The sequence below is a fragment of the Lutra lutra genome, chromosome 9, assembly GCF_902655055.1.
Source record: "Lutra lutra chromosome 9, mLutLut1.2, whole genome shotgun sequence".
NCBI classification, from domain to species: domain Eukaryota; kingdom Metazoa; phylum Chordata; class Mammalia; order Carnivora; family Mustelidae; genus Lutra; species Lutra lutra.
In genome coordinates this window covers 50,255,697-50,279,663 of record NC_062286.1, presented here as the reverse complement: position 1 = coordinate 50,279,663, position 23,967 = coordinate 50,255,697, and the positions used below count along the sequence as shown (strand labels likewise).

Here is a 23,967-nt window from a genome sequence, read left to right as displayed (position 1 = left end):
GGAACTCTCACTCTGTCTACGGTGGGTAACCAAAGGGTTAACTGATGACTGCAATGGCTAGAGATGCTTCCCGGTATGAAGCAGTGTTGTGGGTGCAGGCACTGGGAAGGGAAACAGGCCTGCAGGGCATGGGCCACCGGTGCTGGAAGCCAGCACGCATACTTTCTTTTAGCCTTCACGGCAACCCTGGGAGGCATCATTCTTCCCATTCTGCCATTGAGAAAGCAAACCAAAGGTTAGAAACCCTGTCAAAGAACAAAGCCACTAAATCCAAGCACACCTGGAAAAAAACGTTCACATTCTCTACTCCCTCCGGTACGGGAGCACCCAAGAGGCCACAGAATTGGAGATTTCCTAAGGTGGCAATGCCAGGGCTGTCTTAATAAATGAACAGGATGTCAGCTGAGGAGGGGTGGGGCACGCAGGGGAGCAGAGGGCAGGAGGTGGCCGGCATTCTGGGCAGCGGAAAGGAGCCTGAGAGAGCACAAGGCGCCAAAGCAACTGCAGGGATTCACTAAGGGAAGACAACAAGGCACACGTGGACAAGTAGCCCCGTGAGAGGCTGGAGAGGTGGATAAGACCCAGAACACAGATGGCCTTGTGTGTACTTCTAGTGAATTTAAAGTATCTCTAGATACTTAGAGAAACGACTTCAGGATTTTATTTAAATTAGAAATTTTAGTTGGAAGAACCATTTCAGGATTTAAAGCAGGGAATAATATGGCCCAGTTTGCATTCTGGAAAGGTCCCTCTGCTGTGAGTGGGAACTGGCTGACAGATGCATGGAGGTAGGGTGACTGACCCTAAGTCCTAGCTCCCCTAACTCCATAAAGAACTTGGGTGCCAAGCCCCTGGTCTAGCCCTTTTCTCCTTGTTCACAGTAACTCCGTGCACATGAGTGTTAGGGGCATGCCGTTCCACTGGTCTCTACAGAGAGGGACCTTCAAATCTGGCACAGCCAAAGCCTCCTCAGCATCCCTTCTCCTCCACTCCTGCTCTGAACCAAAAGGCCCAAGTCCCACTGCCAACACCACACAGAAAGCACTGAAGCAGAAGTTGCTTTAATCAAGGGGTGAAGTCCTCTATCAGGGGAACCTCACTGAACCTTTGGTGGTGGAGTCTCAGCCTACCCCCCACATGCCCTGAGGCCCCTCAGGAAGGAGGGAGCAGCTGAACAGCAAATCCTGGCAGAGGCCAAGGAATGGAAATAGGGGAACCCAAGTCAAGGGGCAGGGGCAGGGCACTGACAGGTGGAAATAAAGCTGAACAGGGCAGGAACAGCTGTGCACACAGTTCTACAATGGGGAATAGCTGAGGAGGCTGTGCGTCAGGTGGAGTGGCATCAGGAGGGCGGAGGGTAGAAGTGCATGGGGTGGAAGGAGCACTTAGGAGATGAGGCGACCATGAAGCTGGTGCAGCTGCTCCTGGGTCAGCACCAGCCGGTGTCGCTGTCCAAGGCCAGCTGCGCACGAGAAGGTCACTTTGCCCATGTAGACCGTGTCGTCTTGCTGCTCCTCCTTGGCCTGGGAATTGGCAAGGGAAGAGGTCCCCAGGTCAGAGGTTCACCTGAGCTGTGTGCCACTGACAGGGACCCTGAGCACTGGGACAAAGGCAGCCCCCGTGAGACAGACTTTGGGGCTCCTAGACTATGGTGACTACATATTCCAAATCAGAATTGGGGTACAGAGTCTGTCAAGAGAGTTCTGAGCCTCTCCAGGTGTCAAAAGTCATAGAAGATGTTCAACTGCTAAAATACTGGGATTTCTGGAAGCACTGCAAGCACATCTGAGTTGCTTACGAGTAAGACTTGGCCAGTTAACTCAGGATGTGCAGTTGTTTGACCTGAGCCCCCAAAGGCTGCTTCATATTCTGGAGAAGAGGGAAGGACCCACCTGAGGCCTCAATTCTCCTCATTCTCCCTCTTACCCTAAGGAAGGCTGATGAAGGAAAGATGGCAAAGTCAGTGGGGACTGTGGCTCCAGGGCGCTGAGATACGGTCTCCTTAAGGACCTCATCCTGGCAAGGAGGAGAACAAGGATTCATTTAAGCAACAACACCCCCTGCCCAGGCTAGCCCAGAATCTCCCTGGTTTCACAGGGACGCCAGGATCAGGAGGAGCAGGGACCTGGTCCTGTCACCATACTTTTGCTCTCACCTCCAACCCCATCCCTATCCAACATCCTTACTTTACAGACACTTATCCTTTAAAGCCTGACTCAGACTCTACAGCCTCTGGGAAGCCACCCCCAACCATTCTACCCCCCCAGTGATCTCAGCACTAAAGAATCTGCACCCGAACCCCACACCCTAAAGATGATCTTAGCTCAACCCAATTTGTTGATGAGAATCTGTCTTCTGTTTGCACCAAAACAGTGAGCTTCTGAGACAGGAACCCTGCCTTGCCCTCCACCTCCTCCCCAGTGTGCTGTCTAGCACAGGGCTGGGCCCAGAGGAACTCTGAGAGTGCCCAAGGAAACAAATGTACTAAGGGCTCCAACAGGAAATGTTATGAAGCAAACTCTGCAGACCAAGGAAGAGTAGGGTCTGAGCTAACCTTGAGTTTCTCGATGGTGTCACTTAAGGACTTGAGCTGAGCCACCTGCTCCAGGAGCTGGGCCGATGGGCTCTTGGCAGCTGTGGGGAAGGAAGCTAGTGAGGCCCACCAAGGCCCAGTAGACCCTCTCATGGAGCAGGTCCATAAGAGAATAGATGAATCAAGCAAACCGAGCACCGAAGCCAGAATGCAATGCTAGGAAGAGGCTCTACCATATGGCACATGCCTGGGTAGGGGTTACAGCCCTGGGGCAAAGGGAGGGGGGTATGTTACTCATTTCATGGGTTGATGGGTCCATACCAGGGCTGGAACGAGTGATATCTACTACGTGGGTGTGTGTGCTCAGTTGATTCAACGTCTCCAACAGCTGGCTGGTCTTACGATACAGCACACCAGCTGCTAGTTCACTGTCAGGGCCCTCGTGAGGTGAGGGGGAGAGCTTTGCCACATGCAGAGGGGGCAGGGCTGCTAAAGATGCCTTCATCTGGGCTCCCTGTGGGGGGAAGAAGAGGAATGGTGGTAAGAAGCAACAGAAGGCCCTGCCATCTATCATCAATGGGGCAAGTGGACTCCATCTGCACCCCAGTCATTCCTGTGACCCCCTCACCTTCAGGATGCTGTTCTCATGCTGGAGCTGGGAGATGTGCAGCCTCATGGCAGAGATCTGCTGAAGCAGCAGTGGTGAGTCCTTCACTAGCCCAGGGCCTGGCACAGATCCTGGAGCCTGCCCAGGGGCACCTCCTGCATGTACCAAGACCAATGTCATCAGCCCCAAGCGAAGAGGGTGGAAGATGGGCCCCATCCCTGCTCATCCCCTTTCATTATCCACTCCCACCTCCAGTCCTGGTTGCTCCCAAGGCGGGAGTCTTACCCTGCTCCCCCAGACCCACTTCCCATAGCCCTGGCAAACCCCCGCCAGGGAGGCTCTCTACCTCGCTGCTGTTCTTCTGTGTTCAGGATAGCCCATGGGGGAGCAGGAAGAGAGGAGAGATGAGTTAGGACTTGGGATTAAGGGGCCACACCAGAGGAATCCTGGACACAATCTACAGGAACACCTGTTCCTAACCCTCACGCCCCCTCCGACAAGAACCTGCCCCTGCTCTCTGCGCCTGTAGGAAGAGCAAGTATGTGTGAAAGAGGAGTGAAGCGTGAGGAAGAGCTGCAGTGGGGGTGCGCACTGGAGGGAGCACTTGGGGCAGGAGGCGTTCCTGTTCCCTGCCTCACATTCCATCTCTAAGAAGGGCAGAGGGATTGCTCCCGAGACCCAAAGATGTCTGCACCTGTACTGTTCCACAGCAGCAAAGCTGAAGTTGAAGGTGCAGCTGCATTCCCTGCTCCTTGGGTTCCCCATTATTCTGGGGAGAAAGACGCTCTTTTTTTAGTGGGAAATTTTGTGAATCAGAACCAGTATCGGTTTAGAGAGCCTGTGCTACAACACAATGTGGTAACTCTGGAGACCCCTTGCCCAAGGAACAGGAGCCAACTATACCACACAAGTCCAAGGCCAACAAGTCCTCGGTCGCCTCCCAAGAACAAGAGGCACCAGGGAGGAGGGCTTTAATGAGAGCAAGAACCTAGTGAAGGCGAACTGACAAGACAGGCATAGCAGGGGAGCTCTAGAGATCCTGAGGGCTTCAGGCCAAGGAGCCTGACTTTTGGAAGCAAGAAAGAAACTGAAAAACTACAGGGCAGATGAGAACCAGCACAGCAGTGGACACCCCCTTGGTCCTGGAAAACTAGGGAGACTGGGCTTCAGAACCAGAAAAACTCCAGGTAAAGGGCCCTGACCATACTAGAGACCAGAGAGAGGTCAGAACACAAGTCCCAAGTGGAAATGGGAGAACTCAGCAATGGAAAAGACAGCCATTCCACAGGATAAAGGCACATGAACTCAATAGAGAGAAATACAAAGTGCAAGCAAAAGAGCAATCAAGATGAGGCATCAGGCATGGCTGGATACAGCAGCTAAGTTAGCCTAATCTGTTGCAGGCTGATGACTGTCTGGGATATTGGGCTGGCACAGAAAGACCAGACCCAAAAGGGACATCTGTTAGAGTCTAATTGTCGTCGTAATTCTGGGCTCCGCTGACAAGCTGGTAATGCCCCACCTTGATCAGTGGGACTCTGCGCATTATCTTCAGGAGAAGTAAAAACTTGGTAAAAAGCTTTCACAGAGCAAAACCGGGCAAACACATTCCTGGCTGAACATCCAGTAAGAGGGGGAGAGAAATCAAACTGAGGCCAAGGACAGGAGGGAAGCCATTCAATCTCCTCTGGGCTAACGCTGCCTCACCCACTACACTCACCACCAGCAATGCCAGAGACCAGGGTAGCAATACCCGAGGGAGGGGGCCCCCGGAGCCCCTCGATCGTGCGCTTTGACTGGTTGTTCAGCCGCTGCTTTAGCTCTGCCTTCTCTGCCTCTAGCTGGTCAATGTCAGCCTGGAGTGCATCCATCGTTTCCTCAAACTCCCTGCGAAAGACAATATGGGCTTGGGCAGGGTCCCTTCCCCAGAGCACCAGCCCCACTTCTCAGTCCTGACAGGGCCTCAGAGTAGCCCTGCTGGTGAGGAGCCGGGAGCAGCACATGCTCCAACTGGGATGACACAATGGGCTTGGCAGTGGGGAAGGAAAATGGTATCTCCTCTGAGGAGCGTCTCACTCGGAGAGGGCCTGGGGAAGGGGGTGGTTAGGAGGGAGAGCGGCTGCCAGGAAGGAGTGGAACAAGCAGGGATGCAGGGAAAGTGCCTGACTTCTCCTTCTTCCGCAGCAGGGCCTGCGTCTCCTCCAGCCGAGTCTGGACTTTCTCAATGCGCTCGTCTGCATCCTTGGCAGCGCTGTCCAGCTTCTTCTCCAGGAGGCTCAGCCGCACATTGGCCTCGCTCAGCTCCTCCCCCTGGACAAGGACAGAGAGTGTCTAGTTCCCTCACATCCTCTCATGGGCCCCAGGGACCCAGGACAGACCACGAACCAGAAAGCTCCAAAGGGCCCACAGGTGCTCTCCCCACTGATCACAGGTGCCACTTCTCCCCTCAACCCCCAACCAGTTCCAGTCCCAGGAGATCCCTAACACTCAAAGCTGTCCTATACCTCAGCAGTATTTCCTGGCTCCACAGATCCTGAGCCTACCCTCCCCCCTCACCTTGATTTTCAATGACTTCTTCAACTCCTTGATAACTGTCTCTCGATCTTCAAGCTTCAAGCCCAGGCCTTCAGCATCGGTGATTTCTGCACGAAGGGCTGCAGCCCTCAGCTCAACTGGGGGAGGCTAGGGGTCAGGTGGGAGCAGAAGGCAGAAATGGGGAGAGGAGGTCACCAATGTGCTCCTTCCAGAGAGAGCTGGGTATAGGGAAAGCCTTGCCTTCCAAGCAGGGTGGTACTCTCCAGATTCCCTTCTCCTACCTTCTCCCTTCTCCCAGCCCTCCCACACCAGCAGCAACTCTGTAAGTCTGGCTCCTCTGGGGTCCTCGAGCACCTCCAAAGAGCTCCCTACCCACCTTGCTGGGGGGCCGCTCTGCATCATACTCGCCCTCTTGCATGGCTGTGGCCAGTTTGTTCATGGTACTGATGAGGATGTTGCTCGACTGCCGCAGACACTCATAGGGGCTGCTAGAAGGGGTCCCGTAGATCTGCAGGAGCAAGGGCAGCGGTGAAAATCCCACACTGGCCCCAGGACTTTGCCACCACCTCTGTCCAGCCATCCAGGCCTACCTGCTCACTCGCTTTGAAAGCCAGCTCCTCCAGCGCAGCCACCGGCAGTCCCTCATTCTCTGCGAGTGGGGCAATGAGCTGGGCGGCAGCGGCTGCCACCTCCTGCAGCACGGCCACCACCCACGTCAAGTGTTTCCTGCAGTCTAGGAGCGTGTCCGACACCTGTGCGACAGTTCAGAGTCAGGAACCCAGCCCAGGTCCCGCGCCAGAGCTCCCAGCTACCTCTAGACCATTCTTGTTCCCTGACCAGATGCAGACCTCAACACTCTAGGCCCCTCCTGCTTCTACTCAGCTTCCTTTCCTTCCCCCTTCGCTGCCCTAAACCTGTGCTCCAAAGGCCAGAGCGGCTGGAATCCCAGGAGCATCTGTCCCTGGCATTCGCCTTCGGATCTTCTTGCAGAACTGGCGGATGTCACTGCACGATGTCTCCAGGTCCCGGAGCAGAAGGGCAATATCTGAAGCCTCCTGGCCACCCTACTCAGGGAATAGGAAATAGGGAACCAAGACAGCATTAGGGCTGGAGGTGAACAGGTGGGAACTAAAGAAGAAAAGGAAGTAAAAAAGACCTGGCTGTGCTCTCACCTGCAAGAAGGCACGCAGCCGTCCCACCTCCACGCTCATGCAGTCCAGGGCACTCTGGGTGAACTGTAAGGACAGACGCGTGTGGTTGTCAGCCCCCAACAGGAGCCCTTCTGCCCCATCGCTATTTCTAACAAGTCCCTCCTCTCCACCAACAAAGATGTCGGTTCTCTGGCTTTCCTGATCTGACTGTTCCAGTCTTATGGGACACCTGACACCTAAGGGCCAGGTCTCTTGACCTGATGTCCCCCACTGCTGACCTCTACAGGGGGCTCAAGCACTGGCCCAGACACCTCACCTTAATGTGGTCAGCCAGCTGCATGGTACTGTCCTCGGGCTGTTCAGCAAGATGGATACTATACAGATGCTGAGGAGAAATGACAGACTGCTTTCAGACCTTGGAAGGATGGAGAATTCTCCCCAAACTGCCCCAGTCACCACAGGACTCCAGAGGTATAAGAGAACCTGAGACCCCAAGGAGCTGCATCCTCGGGCAAGTCCGTTGAGGAGCAAGCCAAGCCTTAAGCAGCCAGCCTAGGACATACAGCCTTGGCCACACTAGCAACAGCCTCAGCAGAAGAAACCTTCCCTCCCTGCTGTGCCAAGCCTGAATTCTCGCCCAGACCTGGTAGTACTTGATGGCCTTGGTGAGAGGCTCTACGTTGACAGTCTCGTCCAGTTGATCCTTGTGTAATAGCTCAATGAGGAAATCCAAGGAGCGCTCATGGGCACTCATCTCAGGGTAGAGGCTGCCGACCTTCTTATATACGTCCACGCTGCACTGAGAGAGGGCGCTGGAGACCAGAAAAGGGTCCTCTGAGGCCAAGACCTGCCAGGAACTCTCAGTTCCATCCAATCCTGGCCCTGTGGTCCCGGGGCAGGGGCCGGGGGTCACTTACTGCTCGTAGCGGTGGAGCGTGGCCTGCAACAGACTCAGCGAGTACACCAGCCCGGCAGCAAAGCTCAGCTGCTCCCCTGCAGCTCCTCGGAGCCCGGGCCGCTCTGAACAGTTTTCGCTTAGTTCAAACTTCTCCTGGGCCTGCTTCCGGATCAGCTCTGCCTGTGGGAAGAAGCACCAGGGACCTGGGCTCAGAGCAGAGGACGGAGAACAGACTCAGGAACACAGGACACTAAACTGAGCAACTAGGCGGGAGGGTTGGGCGGGGGGCGGGGGGGGATAGCGCATGGACACATGTGGAGGAAAGCAGAAACAGCTCTTAGGTGGGCAAGGGAGTCTCACCGAGGGAAAGGATAATGATGTGATCACTGGCGGTTGTGAGGATTTGGGATGTGGAGATGAAAGGGTAGTGAACCAGTGGGGCTAACCTCTTTCCTGCCTTAAAGCTACTGCGCCCACTACCCTTTCACCTGAATCCTATCCTGACGGTCATCCCCGGCACTAGCTCCTAGTCACCTTCTGGGTCTCAGTTCCAATGTTCTTCCTTTGGTGCCACCCTTCCACCTGAATCAGAGCCCCAGTAGTGCTGTCTCAGAGAAGCCGCCTGCCCTTCACAGCCCAGAGTCTGTAATGCGCATGCATCTGCGACTTGGCCCACTGCATTCTTCCACCACAAGATAAACTCTGTGAGCAGGGACACCGACCGCTATCTTCACTCAGCATCCTCTGGGCCTGCTACACAGCAAGTGATTAGACAGACCAGCCATACCTTGCAAATGAGACGAGGCATGAGCAGCAGTACCAGGACGCAGTCATGGTCCCCACCCGGCCGAAGGAAGCTGTCAGGCATGAAGGCCGTCAGCAGGGACATGTGCCGGTTGGCCTGGGCCACCTCCATCTGCCTCAATTCCATCTCAATTGCCTGTGAGGTGGACAGGAAGGTGGGCTCTCAGCCAGGCTGGAGAGAGCCTCGGAACTATCATACCTCATTCCACCAGGCCCCCTGCTTCTGGGACAAGCCCTAGCGAGGAGTCTTCCAGACCACCATGCAAAGCATCCCCCTCTCCAGCCACGTGAAGTCCAGAACCCCACGCCAGATCAGCCTATAGCCACAGCCAGTCTGGATGCCCCCAACACTCCCCACTCTCTGGCCTATCCACTCCCCTGACCTTGGCATGAGCCTTAGTCTCAGCAAACTTGATTTTGAAGTCAAAAGTCTCTGGGGGTGGCTGCTGCTGCCTCTCCACAGATGCTTCTTGCTGGTTTGTCAGTTCCCGATTCACATCCTAGGAGAGAGAGAGACAATGAGGCACAGCTGGGTCACAAGGGAGCCCAGGGTGATTGTGGGTGGACAACAGGGGGTACACAGGCACCTGAAGGTGGGCGGTCAGCTGGCGGTACTTCTTTATGGTTTGCTGGTAGTCTGCGACCGTCTCCTGGGCTGCCTCCACACGCTTCTGGGCCTCCCGGACCCGCGCACCCGCCATGTCCAGCTGCTCCCGCAGCTCCAGCTCTGTCTCGCGTGCATTCTCCTGCAGCTCATCATTCATCTCATTCATCGCTTCCTGGGAGGCCATAAGGCAGTAGCGGCAAAGGAAAGGCAGAGTCAGGGTAGCAGGTCAGGGTGGGCCACTCACCACACAGCCTGCTCAAAGGTCAGAGGTCATATCAGTCCCTCTTTCAGCAAGTGCCCTCCAAATACCCTTTACCAGGGTGGGAAGTCAGGGGTCTCTTCTCTTACCAAGTCTCCCACAGTCTCTCTCAACTCTCGTACTTTCTCTTCTAGATTCAGGTTCCGGTCTGTTAGCATCTCCACCATCTCCTCGGCACCCAGAGCAGCATCCACCTGTGTTATAAGGAGGGAACAGGGGGAAGAGCTGCTGAAAGGCACCAAGAAAGAGGAGGCACTGGCCTTTGAAGAGAGGGGTCCCCTGGGTGAGGGCCTGGGCTCCCCAGACCTGCTCCTTGAGCTCATCAATGGTGCTCTCTGCCTGGCTCAGCTCCTCCTGCAGACGCTCCCGCTGTTGCCTCACAATCTCCAGCTCTTGGTTCTTCTTCTCCATGAGCTTCTGGAGTTTCACATGCTCTTGCTTCTCAGAGGAAGAAAGATCCCGCATCCTGTGGAGAAGCAAAAAGGGAGAAGGGAGGAAGTGCTGTGTTTGAGTCACTGGCCATGGGCACTCTCTCGTGCATCTAAAGAAAGGAGAGCGAGCCTGGAGCCAAGCAGGGCGGGGACCCTACCTCACCAGGGCGTCCTTCAGGCGGGCGTTCTGCTCCTCGAGCTGCTTTAGCTGATAACTGGACGCTGCCCCATCTGAGCCTGGGGAAGACCATTAACACTCTCAGACATGATTCCAACCCCACCATCTGGCCCCCATCAGCTCCTGGCCCCTTACCCTTCTCTTCTATCTCAGCTTTGAGGATCTCTAAGTCGGTGGTGAGCTCATCCACACGTTCCTTCAACGCCTCCACCTCCTGCTGCAGGGACTCGGCCCGCTCTTCGGCCATCTCCTTGTCCAGAGTGGCCATTTCGATGGCATCGGCAGTATCAGCCATCTCCTCCATGTAGCGTTCCTTTGCCTCCAGGGCCTCCTTGGCTTCCTGAGGAGGGGTGGAGTTTGGAGGGAGTACCAGCGAGGGACACCTCACGTACCCTTTCTCACGGGATATTCCAGGTTCCAGCCTACTGTCCGGTGCACCGGCTTGGGTCCCAAGCTCCCCAGCCACCTCTTCCCCCCAAGTCCCACCTTCCGCGCCTCCTTGAGGCGTCGCTGCAGGTCTGCCTGCTGCTCCTGCATCTTGCTCTTCCATTCTTGCACCTGCTCCAGCTGGATCTTATGTTTCTCCAGCTCTTTTAGTTTCGCCTTGTCTTCCGCCCGTTTCAACCGCAGGGTCTCCAGTTTCTCCTCCAGGTCCCGCACCTGGGCTCTCAGCCCCTCCTCCTCCTGCAAAGGAGAGACCCCTTGGTAGGTACATAGCTTCCCCCTTCTCCTCACCAAGGCTGAGCTGGAGCAAAAGCATAGGAATGTACATAAACATCTTTCCAGCCCCAGGTCAAAAGCAAAAGTGGCCTACAAACATCTGAGAAAGGAGGGTCCAGAAGGGAAAAGTGTGGAAAAGGGCAGAAAAGAAAAGGTAGCTAGTCAATGGCAGAACCATATGCTGTGTCCCCACCCTTCAGACCCAAATTCTGGGTCTCCCCCACCTCTGGAAAATTTCTAAGATCCTGCCTGGGGTCACAGGCCCTCCATGTCTTAGTTCTTCTTCATTCCAACCCCAGTCCTTACCTTGGAGGGGGAAGGTAGCGGAGGTGCTGCTCCAGGAGAAGTGAGAGCCGGCGTGGGGATGATGGGTGCCGCCAGCGGTGTCTGAGCCGGGGTGCTGGGCTCACTGCTGCTCAGCTCACCTGCTGATGCTGAGCCAGAGGGGCCCAGAGAGCTACTGGCCCCAGCCACCCCAGTACTGGCAGGGCGGGTGGGCTATTCAGAGAGGGCAGGGGCAAGCCAGAAAAAGAACGGGGGTGGGGGGTGAGAAAATATGAGAATCCGCCAAGGGAAGGAGACAGAGAAGGAAAAAGGCAGTGAGAGAGTATCAAAGCACAATGAGAACAGAGAAGCAGAGTGAAGGGGAGAGGAAAAATGACACAGAGTCAGAGATAGTGACAAAGGATGGGGGAGGCAGGAGGCGGACAGAGGAGAGAGGGAGGAAGTGATAGAAGACATAAGATTATAATGCTTCTCCCTTGGCACTGACCCCACATTCCTCCTAGTTCTGGCATTACCCCCTTAGAGCAGAATCCCTTACTCCCCAGTCCTCCCCTCTGTGACCCAGTTGTGATCATTATAGCAATTTCTTAATACTCCCAGTTCTACTGTTGTTCTGGGTCTGTACCCTCCTCCCCCAGGAAGATTAAGTACCTCAATGTCATTCCCAGAGCAAAAGAACAAATTGGAATTTGTTCTCTAACTTTCATATTCCCAGAGAAGGCTGGGCTAAAAATGGGGGTACCAAGCTCTATATGCCACTCTTTGGGAGTTGAGGTGATTCTCCCTCCCTTGGTCTACTTTAGGGGACCCTTCAGGTAAAAGGGCCAGAGTGAAAGTTGTACTCCTAGGCTCCCCTCTGAAACATGGTCAGTAGGGCCAACCTTCTGTCATCTCCCTCCCATAAGACAAAGGGGCTCTAACCAGGCAACATTTACCCAGGGCCCCGTGGGGCTGGGGCAGAGCTCCCTGGAGCCCCAGGCTGTAGCAGACAGGCCTGCCCAGTGCTCTCTCTTGCAGTACTGAGCCCTGAAGTTCTCCTGATGGGCTGACACTCAGAATTCATATGCTACCCACAGATAACCCCAGGTCCTTATCCCCTGACACTGACAAGTTCTTCTTCACCTTTCTTCTAAGTTCTACCCCTACTCACGCACCAAAAAACTAGTCAAAATGCCCTTCTTCAAGAAAGCCGGCCCTGACTGACCACAACCACTCTCATTTCCTGTCTGCATTCAGGCTACTGGCTCAGATAACCTCCTAAGAGTCAGAAGTCATTTTCCCAGGAGAGGCCTGTCACCACCCTAAGTCCCCTTACTCCCCTGAAAAAGAGAACCCAGGATGCACTGCAACCACCTTTAACTTGTTCACACACATGCCCACACACAAGCACATGCCTGAAATGTGAGTCTACACTCAGCAGTGGCATGTACAGAGGCCTTTTTTTTTCTCACCTTGGGCCGCCGAGTTGTGGTCTGGACAGGCAACAGGAGCCAGAGGAGGAGGAGGAGTCAGGAAAGAAAGGATAATGGCAGAAAGACAGACAGCAGAAAGGACAGCAATGAGAGCAGAAGAAGTACCAGGAATGGGATTACAGTTAGCTGCCTCCCCACTCCCATCCCTACCCCATCCCCTTTTCCCTCCAGTGAATCACCTTGTTTCTACTCCAGGACCTCAGAATCCTATTCTCCATTGGCTCCTTCCCCCATTTATGCCCAACCCTTGCAGACCTCACCCTTTTAAGTACCCTGAAAATCCCAGAAATCCCCATCTCCTAGGCTGAGCCACAGGAGACCAAAGGCAGCAGCTGGTGGAGGTCCCCAGAGACTGTCCTTCTTGCACTCCAGCCCAGAGCCAGAGGCCCCGCCCACCCACCACTCCCAAGGACTTTCCCAGGTCAGCCCCTTCCTTCAACTGCCAGACTGCACAGAAGACCCCCTAGAAATACCATGTGACCAGAGTGATGCTAGAAGCCCAGAAGTGAGTGATATGACCCCAGCAGGGGGGTGCTCAGTGCTCAGGCCCCTTAGGCAAAACAGTGCTGCTGTCTTCCCCTCCCCCAGGACCAGATCCTGCAGCAGTCCCCATCCCTAGGGCAAAGGGCTCAGGTGTCAGGACCATGAATACTGCATTAACCAGAACCCAGAGCTCAGCAAAGTAACCCCACCCAGCTGCAAGAAAGGACGTGGGGGTAGGCAGCAGCATAGAGAAACTAGTGCCCTAAACCAAAATAGATGATTAATCCCAAATTCCAAATTTTATTCCTGCTACCCAGTATCTTACAGCAAAACAGCAAAAACAGATTTGGATTGGACCCTACCTTTAGAAGACACTGAGTCTAAGGAGACCAAACCCCACCCCTCCTACCCTGAGCTGAGCCTCCATAGTTGTGGGTCAAAAACTATTCTAGGGTCCCCATCCCACCCTGGAAAAGCCCTTTAATACAAACCCTGGTGGAGAAGGGATACCGAGAGTACAACCAAGAGGCATCCTAGCAAAGGATAAGGGTGAGGTAGGCCTGCTAGAGGCATGGAGACACTGGGACCTGCTTCCCCATATCCTCTCACAGGAAACTCCCAGAGCCAGTTTGCAGCAAAACCTGCCTGAAGCCCAAGGCTGTGAGGCCACTGGATACAAGGCCCAGAACACACAGTCAGAGCCCAAAGCAGAGAACAAATGCCCAGGATGTGGGCCATGGCAGTGACACACACCTCTCCCTCCCCCTCTACATCCCTACCCTCCTCCCCCAACCAGGTAGACAGACGAAGTCAATCAGCCCCCACCCCCACCCCAGCAGCCTACTGCCACCATCGCCCTGGCAACCCGGCAGCAGGACCAGAGCAAGCAAGAGTACCTTTCGGGCTGTCGGTGCCTGTCTCATCATTGCAGAAAACCAAAGAAAGCCAGGAGAGGAAAGAGAAGGAGGGACAGAGGAGGATGGACAAACACACAGAGGAAGGACAGACGAAGGGAGGGAGGGAAAGAGACCGAACAGAGGGAAAGGCGGCGGAGATAGGAGATTAGTGCATCAAATCCCAACAATGCAGCCTCAGCTTCCCGGCAGGCCAGCTTCCCGGCCCGCAAAACGGCTGTGGCTCAGTCGCAGAAGCCCCTGCAGGTGCGCAGTGGGACAGCCAGGCTCCGGCAGGCACCGGAGAGGAGCCCGGCCCAGTTCACCAGCTAAGGCTGATGGCAGCCTCAGTGGCCGCAGCACCAGCTCCACCTGACGTCATGCACCCACCCTCCTCTGATCTGTGGGGGTGGAGCCACTGCTCCTTGGTCTCCTAGCAACTGCCGGGCTCTGCTGGCTCCTCCTCCCCCACATGACTGGACAAAGTCCGGCGCAGAACCCGCCCTGCTTCTGCCTGGGTGGAAAAGGTTCTGGTTCCTCCCTCCCCTTCCCTTCTCCCACCCCCATCCCCAAGAGTCTGTTCCAAAAAACTGGGCTAGGGACCATCCCAGAAATAGTATTCTCTGGGGCTGAGGGATGACTGGGCAGAGGCACAGAGCCTCACTGCTCCACCAGCCCCTCTCAGACACTCCACTCTGTCCACAGCCCAATTAACTCCACTTGTCTCTTATACACACAGACAACGCCCTTATGGTTGGTCTCTCATGAGGCGCAGGCACCCAGAATACCCCTTCTGTGACAGCATCCGTTCTGAGGGGCATACAATGACAATAAGAAACCCCAGGAAACACTCAGAAGCAGCTCTAATAATGACTATTTCGCTCCTCTCCCAAACCTCCCCTGGTTACAGGCAGGTTAAAGTCTGTCTCTAAAGACCTTCCAGAAGGGACTGGGCACCTTGCAGAGACATCTGGATTCTCTTCTGCCCTCCCCCTCAAAGTTCCTTTTGTTGTTGTTGTTGTTCTGGTGCTAGCTCCCTGTTTCCCCCGGGGGGTGAGAGCAGGGCCCTGGACTAGGTGTTCTGCTGTGTAAGAGCCACTGGAGATGACGACCTGGCTGGGGACTTGACTATTTGACTGGCACTTTGCACAGGAGCAAGGAAGGCAGCCTAGGCTGGGCTTTGCCACATATCCCCAGGCAGATGCCAAAACCCCCACTTTCAGACACAGCTCAGGCCCTGCCCAGGGTCAGGTCCCCCTGTGGTGAGAAGTCCTCCATGGATATCAGACTGCAGGTCCATGCTCTTCTCTATGCAGGGGCCTGAGGCAAGACTGGGAGCCCCAACCAGAAGACAATAACCCAGGGAAAAGCCCAAGTTTCTATAACCTTGTAACGGGCTCAGCACCCTTTACAGCATTATTTTCCTTCTCCTATCCCCACTCCCACCCAAGCCAGGACCTCAAGGCAAACACCAGAATGTGGTCTCTTCCATGGCAAGACTCCAGAGTGAGGACCCATCAACAACCAGGAGTGGAAAAGATGTTTTCCTCTCCCCACCCACTGGCCCAATCCAGTAGCTCTTCATGCAGGTCAGAAGGGCCTGAGACAGCTGGAGACAAGGAAGTCACAGAACCACACATATGGCACAGGACATACAGGTCAGACAGGCACATGCAACTCAGAGATAGTTTGGGCACAGGCCCAAGACACGGGCTGGTGTGAGGAAGTGGTCAGGGCAGTGACTTCAGAGTTTAAAAAGAGTCTGGGGGTGGCAGAGTTGAGCCCCACACAATGATGGTTGATGGAAGGCCGGAAGGGGTTGGGAGGCGGGCCACAAGGGGTGGGAGGCGGCCTCAAGTGCAGCACCAGAGGGAGGAAGAGGTAGGGAAAAACTGACTAGCAGAGTGAGGGCGGGCATCCACAGCTAGCGCCGCCCAGAAACAGACACACGGACTCTCAGGCCTTCTAACTCAGGACTGTTCTTCCTGTGCTCTGCTCCCTGGCCTCTTGCTCCTTGCCCAATCATCTCGTTTGGTACTTTCTCCACTCCCAACCTCCATGTTTCCTCCCACTGCCCCCAAACTCAGACTGAAACCGAGTGTAACCCAGTAAATGCCCTACTCCATGCTACTGCTTTACATTTACAGTTGAATGTCTGGAGTCTCTGACTAGAAGTCCTAAGGCAGTGGGGAGGGGGACAAGTAGGTGCAGCGGTCATCTCCAATGAGTGCCACCTGAGCCTGGACACTAAGCCTGATATCCTTGCATCCCTCAAAGGAACCCTGAAAGCCAAGGCCGCCATTTCCTCTGGCCATCCCAGCCCCAAGGTCACACAAACATGCATGCAGCAGCCCAAGGACATGCAGGACAGCTGGGGAGGGGGCTCATGGCCCTCACCCACCCAGGCACAAATAGTAAACACACCACCTTCTTAGGCTTCAGTCCCCGCTGCATGAGGAGTAGGAAAGGGGAGAGTTAGGAACAGACATCACAGTGTGCTAGCTGGCCAGACATCTTGGGGGAGGTGTTAAGACCAACTCAGGTACACACAGGTAAAGGGGAGAGTCAGGTCACTACCAACTCCTGGGTAAGTGAGATCCCTGAAGGATCAGCTTCCAGGATGTCCACACCCTGATCCAGAGAAGCTGGAGGGTCTGAATCCCCACCACACATACCCTGTGCAGAGCAGCAGAGAATTAGAACAGGGCCTCTGCATACAGCCTAAAACAGGCAGCAGTGGGACTGGCTCCTTATCATTCACTTGTGAGCAGGACAGCTCCTTCTTCTTCTAGTTTTCACCTTACCCTTACCCTCTGACCTTTAACATCCTGGCAATCTTGGGTACCAAAAGGTAGGAAGCTGGCAACAGCACTACTAGGGTCAGACCTATCTTTCCTGTCACCCCCTAGCCTTGGCCCCATTTGACCCTAAACTTCTGGACCCTAACAGTTCTTCCCTGCTACCACCTTTATTCTACCCCTAAAGCAGCAACTCACACCCAGAAAGCTTCCTTCTCAAGGAGGTTAGAGACAGGAAGGCTTAACTCCATTTACTCACCTACTAATTTCTACCTGCCTAGGAGTGGTCTCCCTCCTCTTTCTCCTTCCCCTCTTTCTCTCTCTTACTCTCCACTCCCATCCCCAACCACTCACCAGTTTGCTGGTCTTTGCAGTTGAGTCCGTTCCCTCTGTAGAAAGCAAGCAGAAATAAATTGTGTGTTTGTATAGAGGGGTGGGGGCAGAGACCATCGGGGTAGAAGAGATGTAACAAGGGAATATGGTGGTGATGGAAAAATCTCATGAACCACTGTGGCCCTATATTCTGGGCAGAAGTCCTGTGGACTTCTAGATGTGGGAAGGCAACTTAATTGAGTGGCTGTTACCTCTTTTGAGGACCTTTGAGGCAGAAGAATCTGGTGTCTCTGGGGAAGTAGTATCTGCTCCATCTTCAAATACCTGGATCTCAAGCCAGAGAACAGACTCAATATAGTCAGATCAAGGATGGCTGTGATCTGCCCCCACCCCATGCCCCAAGCAAGCCTGGGGTACAGGGCAGCTTCCATAAGGATGGACATAAGGATGGATGACCAATCTTCCCTCCCCCGCTACTTCCCACTCTCTCAACCAGAGATGTACACTCATGCCCAGGAAAAGGGAGCCCCACACAAAAGCTGCACAAGCGACAGAGCACGTGCACACGCACACACTCAAAACAGGGTAGAGGTACCTGGGACTGACGCACAAAGATGCCGTGCCCTTCATCACAAGTGAAGTACTTCCTGCCTTGGACAGTTCCATCATTCTTGCCCTTTGCTTCATCCAGGATCACGCCAACCCATTTGCCAGTGGCAAAGAGTGTGGCTCCGACATAGGCCACAGTGCCTCGGTGGCCTTTTCCAATCACCTCCACACGGGAGCCCACTCGCAGAGGCCGGGCACTTGCCTCTGTACTCATTCTGCTGCCACTGGGCGTCTGAAAGAAAGACACGTGCAAGCATATGCAGTTAAAGGCCTCGGGTCAAGGGTAGCAGCCTAATGCACCAGAAAGGCCTTAGTCAGGATCCTGGACTGAAAAAGGACAAGAAGTCACTTCCCTGGACCCCACTTTCAGGGTGAAGTGGGTCCCAAATTCCCTTCTGAAAAGTACCGGTGATGTTCTAAGACTTCTCCAAACTCCTCTGGAATCTGCTACTGTTTTTTTAAGAGTTTATATTTAAATTTTATAACAAATCAGAATTCAATGACAGACCTGTGAATGTCAGTGTCTCAGGAGCACTGCCCCCAAGGAGGGGAATGAAGCTCAAGCGAATAACTCAATTGAGACCAGGTTCTCCAAAACCCAGTGCCCTGACTCAGGTGCCTAAGCTGAGAAGACAGGTGACTCATGGGTGACCCCACAGGATCCTATTCTACTCGCACTGCTGTCTGTCTTCCCTGTGGTCAACCAGCTCTCTTAGGCCTCTCTCTTTCAAAGGTACACAACTGTGCCTCCTTCCAGCCCTTAAGTCACCATCACTCCTTCCAGACCCGACTCCCCCCACCCCATCCACACACCCACCATGACATTCCTAGATGCCTCACTGAAGCCCATTCAACCATTTAGTTCCCTTCCTCCTGGCCTGCACCCTGTCCTAGCAACTCTACCCCAAACTCTAGAGATTCTTCCCCCACATTATGTTGCTATAAAAAGAAAAACAAAGGCCAGGTAAATCTGGTACCTCAGATCTGACCTACACTGTCCCCTAGACTCTGCCCAGTGGTCCAAATGGGTGGCTATCATCCCATGGATCGACAGAGCAAAGGAATAGACTAAACATTGTCCTTCGGAAGTTCTCAGCTTCTGACACACCCGTGATGACAGGACACAACCTGAAATTAGGTTTCCAAAGAGGGCCATGGTTTAGAAGAAAATCACACCTAAGCCATTTTTAGCAATAGCAGCTCCATGAATCAGGGGCCTTATAGCAAAGAGATGAATGAGGCATGAGAAAGTGACTCCCTGGTTCTGAAGATTCCACAGGGCTCCCTCCGATGCTCCCACTTGGCTTCAGAAGGGAGCCCTGCTAGAGCCTGTCACTCCCCAAATCCCTTCCCCTAAGAGCTCATCCGGGAAGATAAGGCTATAGCTCCCAGGGGCTTCAGGACCCCAAATCATACCTGGGACAGTAGGGTTGCTCTCACAGATCTCACAGTAAAAAAAAACTGAGAGTGACATCTGGACTAGCCCCAAACTAAAGAGACTCCCTCAACCTCCCAACCCTAATAAGCCTCTCAAAACCAGGGGACACAATAGTGGGTACAGATTCAATCTCAACCAGAATAGAGAGAAAGCAAGTGACAAACAACAGAGCAGCTCTAAAGAAAGGCGTCACTGTAAGGCCATTCTAACCCACCAACCCCACCGAGAGTCCCCAGCATAGTCCAATCCCCTCAGGAACCTCTAGCCAGAGGTCCAGTTAGAGTCAAAGGTCAGGCCTTGCCAGTCCCCACTGAAGGCCCAACACTGGAAGAGGAGGCCCATCCAGCCTCACACCATCAGTCCCTGCTGCGAGTGGCCCCAGCCTAGCTCCAGCCTGTCTCCCCAGCCCCCACAGCAGTGTCCACAGGCACCCAGGCCTTCTCCAGCAGCCCTCCCAGGGCCATCCCAGATAAGGACCACTTACCCGGCTGTACATATGCCTCTTGCTCTGGGCCATGTTGCTCACCCGGCCTCTACCCCCTCCCCCAGCGGGCCAAAGACAGAGAGAAAAGGCAGAAACCTAGGCAGGAGGGTCAGGGCTCCAGGCCCTCATGGACAGACACAGAAGCCGTCAGGCACGGCCCTCCCCAGTCCATGGACCTCACTCGGTGGCCTACCGGGGTAGGGATGGGGGCAGAGATGGGGGCTAAAGAGCAAGTCCTCTCTGCTGCCTGATGATTCCTGAACCCAGAGACACGGAATCCTGCTTGCCAGCTGATGAGTCTCACTCTGCGCTAGTGCTGCTCTAGACTTGTCAGGAACGGTGTTAGCCTCTGGGTCCTAGTGCCCCCCCTGCTTCACCTGGGCCAGACAAGCCAGGCAGGGACTTGCTGGGGCTCCACCCACACCACAGACCCTCAGCAGTCACCTCTAGAGTAAACCGTAAGTATTCAGGGCTAGGAGCACAGCCCTGACTGTCCTCCTAGTCTGCACCCCTCAGCATCACTGCTGCCACCCCCAACACTTCCCCCCACAATGTGCCTCAGCAGGACTACAAGCAACAAGGGACACTTCAAGAAGATCAGCTCCCTACCCGCCTCCATGCAGCCAAAGTAAGGGTCTCATACCCCCCCCCTTAAGGGTCTCGTCTTTCTCCCTCCTTCTTCTAAACTCTAGACTCAGGGTCCAAACCCATGTAATTAATCTGGATTTCAATTTCACACACTTGACCGAAGCAGCCAGACCCAGCACACAACACAGCAAAGGAAGGGCAATAATGGAGGTAACTTCATACAGCAAAGCAAGTCAAGTACCTATGTTCTCCTCCACGCTGGCAAAGGTTGCCAGACTCTTTCTCCCTTCTGGCTGTTATAAAGGGCCAAGCTCAAATCCCGAGACTGTCAGGTTCAACTGCATGAATAAGAGCAGACAGCTCCACATGTCCCTTGTAGCACAAGGCCCAGTCCACCTCAACCACCTGCCCCTTACTTACACGCTTGGCTTCCCAGCCACCTCCTTAACAGAAAAAACGAGATGGTTTCTTTTCTATATATCACCAAATTTCTGTAATAGCCACTTATTACTTTTATAATTATAAATATTTAATAAGATTAAGCATTCTAGTGAGAGGTCTCCAGAGGGCTATGTCACGATGCCTCTGTGTTCATTCACCCAGCTAAAATGGGCTATGAGCCAGCACACCTGGCTCCTTGCCCCTGAGCACCAAACAAGGTTGGCCTGGGGTCTGACTGGTATAGCTCCACCAGATGCGGTGTGGATCTAGGGATACCTGTATTGTCTGCACTGGACTTCACTGGCCAAACAGAATCTTCCTCCACTCCACTCTCTTTCTAAGGCAGACCAGATAGCCCGACACTAGAATGACAACCAATAGCCAGATATATGGCCCCAGAACACCTCTCCCCATCTTCAATCCTGGCCAGACCCGCTAGGGAACCATTTCTCTAGTAAAACTCTCCATGTTTGCCCCTCCCTTCCCTTCACATTTACCCAGATAGGCAGGGCCATGCAGCCCCTTGCAGCCTGGACTTTCAAGCTCAGAGCACTTTACAGTCTAGAGAGCACCCTGAAAAACATAACTCTATAGTACTCCTGTTAAGAGTACTGTTTCGAGACTCGGACTGCTTATGTTCAATTCCTGGCTTCCCCACCTGGGAACTACATGAACTTGGGCCAGATACTTAACATCTCTGTGCTTTGATTTCCTTATTGGTCATTTGGGAACAAAGAACATATCTCAGAGAGCGGTTCTGAGGATTAGCCAAGATAATCCATGTAAAACATTTAGGACATTGCCTGGTATTCAGTAGGTACTCAACAAGTCAGCTAATATCCATGCTGTTATCCTTGGACATCACAATAACCCCACAGAAAGGCAGGCCAGGAATGGTGCTGACAAGGAAACTGAGGCTTAGAGAACTAAGTAACTTCCCTGAAGTTACACAGAAGGTGAGGCGTGGAACCAAAACTGGAACTAGAGGTTGCCCCAGGACCCTCTGCACTTTCCACTCACCTCAGTGTTGACCACACATCTCTCTAGGCTTCTTCCTAGGCTGTGCTCCCCCTCTACACCACACTGCCTCCAGATATTCAGGAGAACTCATCTAAGAACAACCTCACAACTCGCCAGCCATATAGGTTTACACGATCACCTAACTTCTTGGTGGCTGTTTCTTCTATAAAAGGGGAATATCACCTGTCATCTCTATGCTAATGTTACTAGGCCCAAATAAGATAAAGCATGTAAAAGTGCTTTACAAAAATACAGAGTGCAAAAAATTAGCCGACATAACAGATGATATATAAGTCTAAAAATAAAATATCTAGACAACAAATGTTCTAAGGAACTACAGACAAAAGAAAGGTGAACTAAAAAGGGGTTAAAAAATAAATAAGAACAAGAAAAGGGGTACCTGACTATGTCTTGAATTATGGGCTGTTTTCTTGATATGTGAAAAGGCCTACAAACACTTTAAGTTGTGAACACACTGAGTAGAGACAGCATACTTTTGCTTGACTAGGGAATATTAAAGAAGACAGATTGGTTTCAGTAAAGTATTCTAGATGAGTTCTATCGAACTATAAGCCTTTGAAAGCACAGCCCACAACTTCCCTCTTTGTGATCCCATCATCCTTAGCTCATGGAGTCAAATATTTATTGAGTAAATAAGGACATCAATATTGAGATGCATTAGAAGGTAGGTATGGATAGTTAGGGAGTTTAACATTCAGAAGGAGAGAGACAAGTCCATCTACATGATCCAGTAACAACAAGTGGGTCTCTTCCTGAGCAGGAGACTGGCATGACAAGTTATTTTAGGAGGATCAAACAGGTGGCAGAGCAGGCTGGAATGGAGGCAGGAGCAACCCAGTAAAGACAGGAAAATAGCGAGGAGACTGCTGCAAAATGCACAAGGGGTGGGGAGGGTCTGAGCCAGAGAAGGGAGGGAAGGAGAGAGGGAGGGAGAGAGAAAGAAGCAGAAGAGGATAGGAGCTAACTCAGAGAATGTGCAAAAATGCCCTGAGAAGGCCCTAAGAAAATCACACGTGGGGAAAGAGGCAGAGTGCCTGCACGGGCTCCAGAGACAGACAGACCTAGACATAGCTTTGGTTCCCTCCTCACCTGTATGACTCTAGTCAAGACAGTTAACTTTCTGAGCCCAACTACCTCATCTGAAAAAAGGGGGGAAATAATACCTACCTCACAGGGATGTTGTGAGGATTAAGTAAGCACTTAAGAAAGCAAGCACTTAACACAATGCCTGGCACAGAATATATGCTGAACAAAATGTAGATATCATCTCCATCATTATTGGGAAGCTACATCAATGATGACTTACATACAGCAGGAACTTGAAAGATACAGGAATAAATGGATGGATGAAGGAATGTATGAAAAAAAAATGGACGAACAAACTCAGGAGCTCTCAAGCATGAGTAATGGAAGAATGATGACTGAAAACATTTAAAAAATTGGGAGGAAATGGGAAGGCAAGCTGAACATGTTAGGAGAGAGAAGGTAAGTCCTGTTCGTAGGACCTTCTCCAGAGCAAATTTAACTGTGTACACTACCATGCATATTTCACTATCTCCTTCCAAAATGCACCTGTGATGCAGACAAAACAGATTGCATCATCTCTGTCCTATAGGTGATGGAACTGAGTCTCAGAAGTCAAACGACTCTCCTGAGTCTCATGGCCAGAAAATTGCAGGGGGGGACATGTGACTAGCTGTACAGGCAGGTGATCATACCACAGCACCATTGAGCCCCATGCCAAGTCACACAGGACAATTCTGAGTTACATGTTCCCTCAGCCAGAGACAAGATAGATACACCCTACACTTCTAATTCATTTTCTTCCCCAGTGATATTAAATACTGTTGAAATATCTACGAAAACAGGTGTCTGATAAATAGGTAATCAATGGTCTTGGAGATTATTTCAGAAAATGACAGGAAAGCGAGTAGCTTGTTAAGAATTAAGAAGGAACAAGTAAAAAGAAGCCTCTTTGGCACTGAGCCGGCACTATTCCTACCTTGCTTTTACTAGCACCCCAGCATCCTTTGAGCCTTTGACCTCCTCTTATCTCAATCTCAGCCAACCTTAATCCTGAGCTAACCCAGCTGTCTGATTTCCCTCATCCCTCTCATAGAGGAGCTGGTTTGAATCCCAGGCAGTCTCATAGCAGGGTCCACACACTTGAACTGAACTATATCAGGCACTGGGTATAGAGTAGTTCGGTTACAAAGATAAAAGAAACACAATAGTAACTAGCAAGATTCAGATTTTCTTCAGACTAGGACAAAACTGTACATCTCTGAAAGCACTGGTAAGGAAGGGATAAGTGTGGATGTAAGTCCCTCAGGAATCAGGGAAAAAAGAGCTATTTGCTCACTGAGTGGGGAACAGAAG

At 52.9% G+C, this 23,967-nt stretch overlaps 1 protein-coding gene across 12 annotated transcripts in view; it reads right to left on the bottom strand.

Moving 5' to 3' along the window:
* Positions 1–1,045: 1,045 nt before the first annotated feature.
* The window catches only part of DCTN1 (dynactin subunit 1), a 29,486-nt gene continuing 6,564 nt past the window's right edge, over positions 1,046–23,967 (bottom strand). For 2 of the 12 annotated variants that reach the window (XM_047744379.1, XM_047744373.1), the window contains exons 2-32: positions 17,583–17,828; positions 17,239–17,317; positions 17,009–17,043; positions 16,284–16,304; positions 13,860–13,877; positions 12,460–12,480; positions 11,030–11,221; positions 10,490–10,687; positions 10,139–10,343; positions 9,984–10,062; positions 9,701–9,860; positions 9,484–9,588; positions 9,116–9,307; positions 8,912–9,028; positions 8,512–8,664; positions 7,744–7,904; positions 7,470–7,638; positions 7,143–7,211; positions 6,848–6,910; positions 6,590–6,739; positions 6,266–6,427; positions 6,052–6,183; positions 5,697–5,822; positions 5,308–5,450; positions 4,861–5,027; positions 3,487–3,501; positions 3,162–3,295; positions 2,855–3,047; positions 2,555–2,634; positions 1,927–2,016; positions 1,046–1,523 (exon numbers count right to left, since the gene is read on the bottom strand). In XM_047744379.1, the coding sequence (XP_047600335.1) occupies positions 1,386–1,523; positions 1,927–2,016; positions 2,555–2,634; positions 2,855–3,047; positions 3,162–3,295; positions 3,487–3,501; positions 4,861–5,027; positions 5,308–5,450; positions 5,697–5,822; positions 6,052–6,183; positions 6,266–6,427; positions 6,590–6,739; positions 6,848–6,910; positions 7,143–7,211; positions 7,470–7,638; positions 7,744–7,904; positions 8,512–8,664; positions 8,912–9,028; positions 9,116–9,307; positions 9,484–9,588; positions 9,701–9,860; positions 9,984–10,062; positions 10,139–10,343; positions 10,490–10,687; positions 11,030–11,221; positions 12,460–12,480; positions 13,860–13,877; positions 16,284–16,304; positions 17,009–17,043; positions 17,239–17,317; positions 17,583–17,810 (3,795 nt within the window). In that variant the 5' untranslated portion in view covers positions 17,811–17,828 and the 3' untranslated portion in view covers positions 1,046–1,385. Of the gene's footprint in view, positions 1,524–1,926; positions 2,017–2,554; positions 2,635–2,854; positions 3,048–3,161; positions 3,296–3,486; positions 3,502–4,860; positions 5,028–5,307; positions 5,451–5,696; positions 5,823–6,051; positions 6,184–6,265; positions 6,428–6,589; positions 6,740–6,847; positions 6,911–7,142; positions 7,212–7,469; positions 7,639–7,743; positions 7,905–8,511; positions 8,665–8,911; positions 9,029–9,115; positions 9,308–9,483; positions 9,589–9,700; positions 9,861–9,983; positions 10,063–10,138; positions 10,344–10,489; positions 10,688–11,029; positions 11,222–12,459; positions 12,481–13,859; positions 13,890–16,283; positions 16,305–17,008; positions 17,044–17,238; positions 17,318–17,582; positions 17,829–19,518; positions 19,795–23,967 lie in introns of those variants that run through there. The other 10 variants (XM_047744370.1, XM_047744369.1, XM_047744374.1 and 7 more) reach the window with 10 other exon arrangements.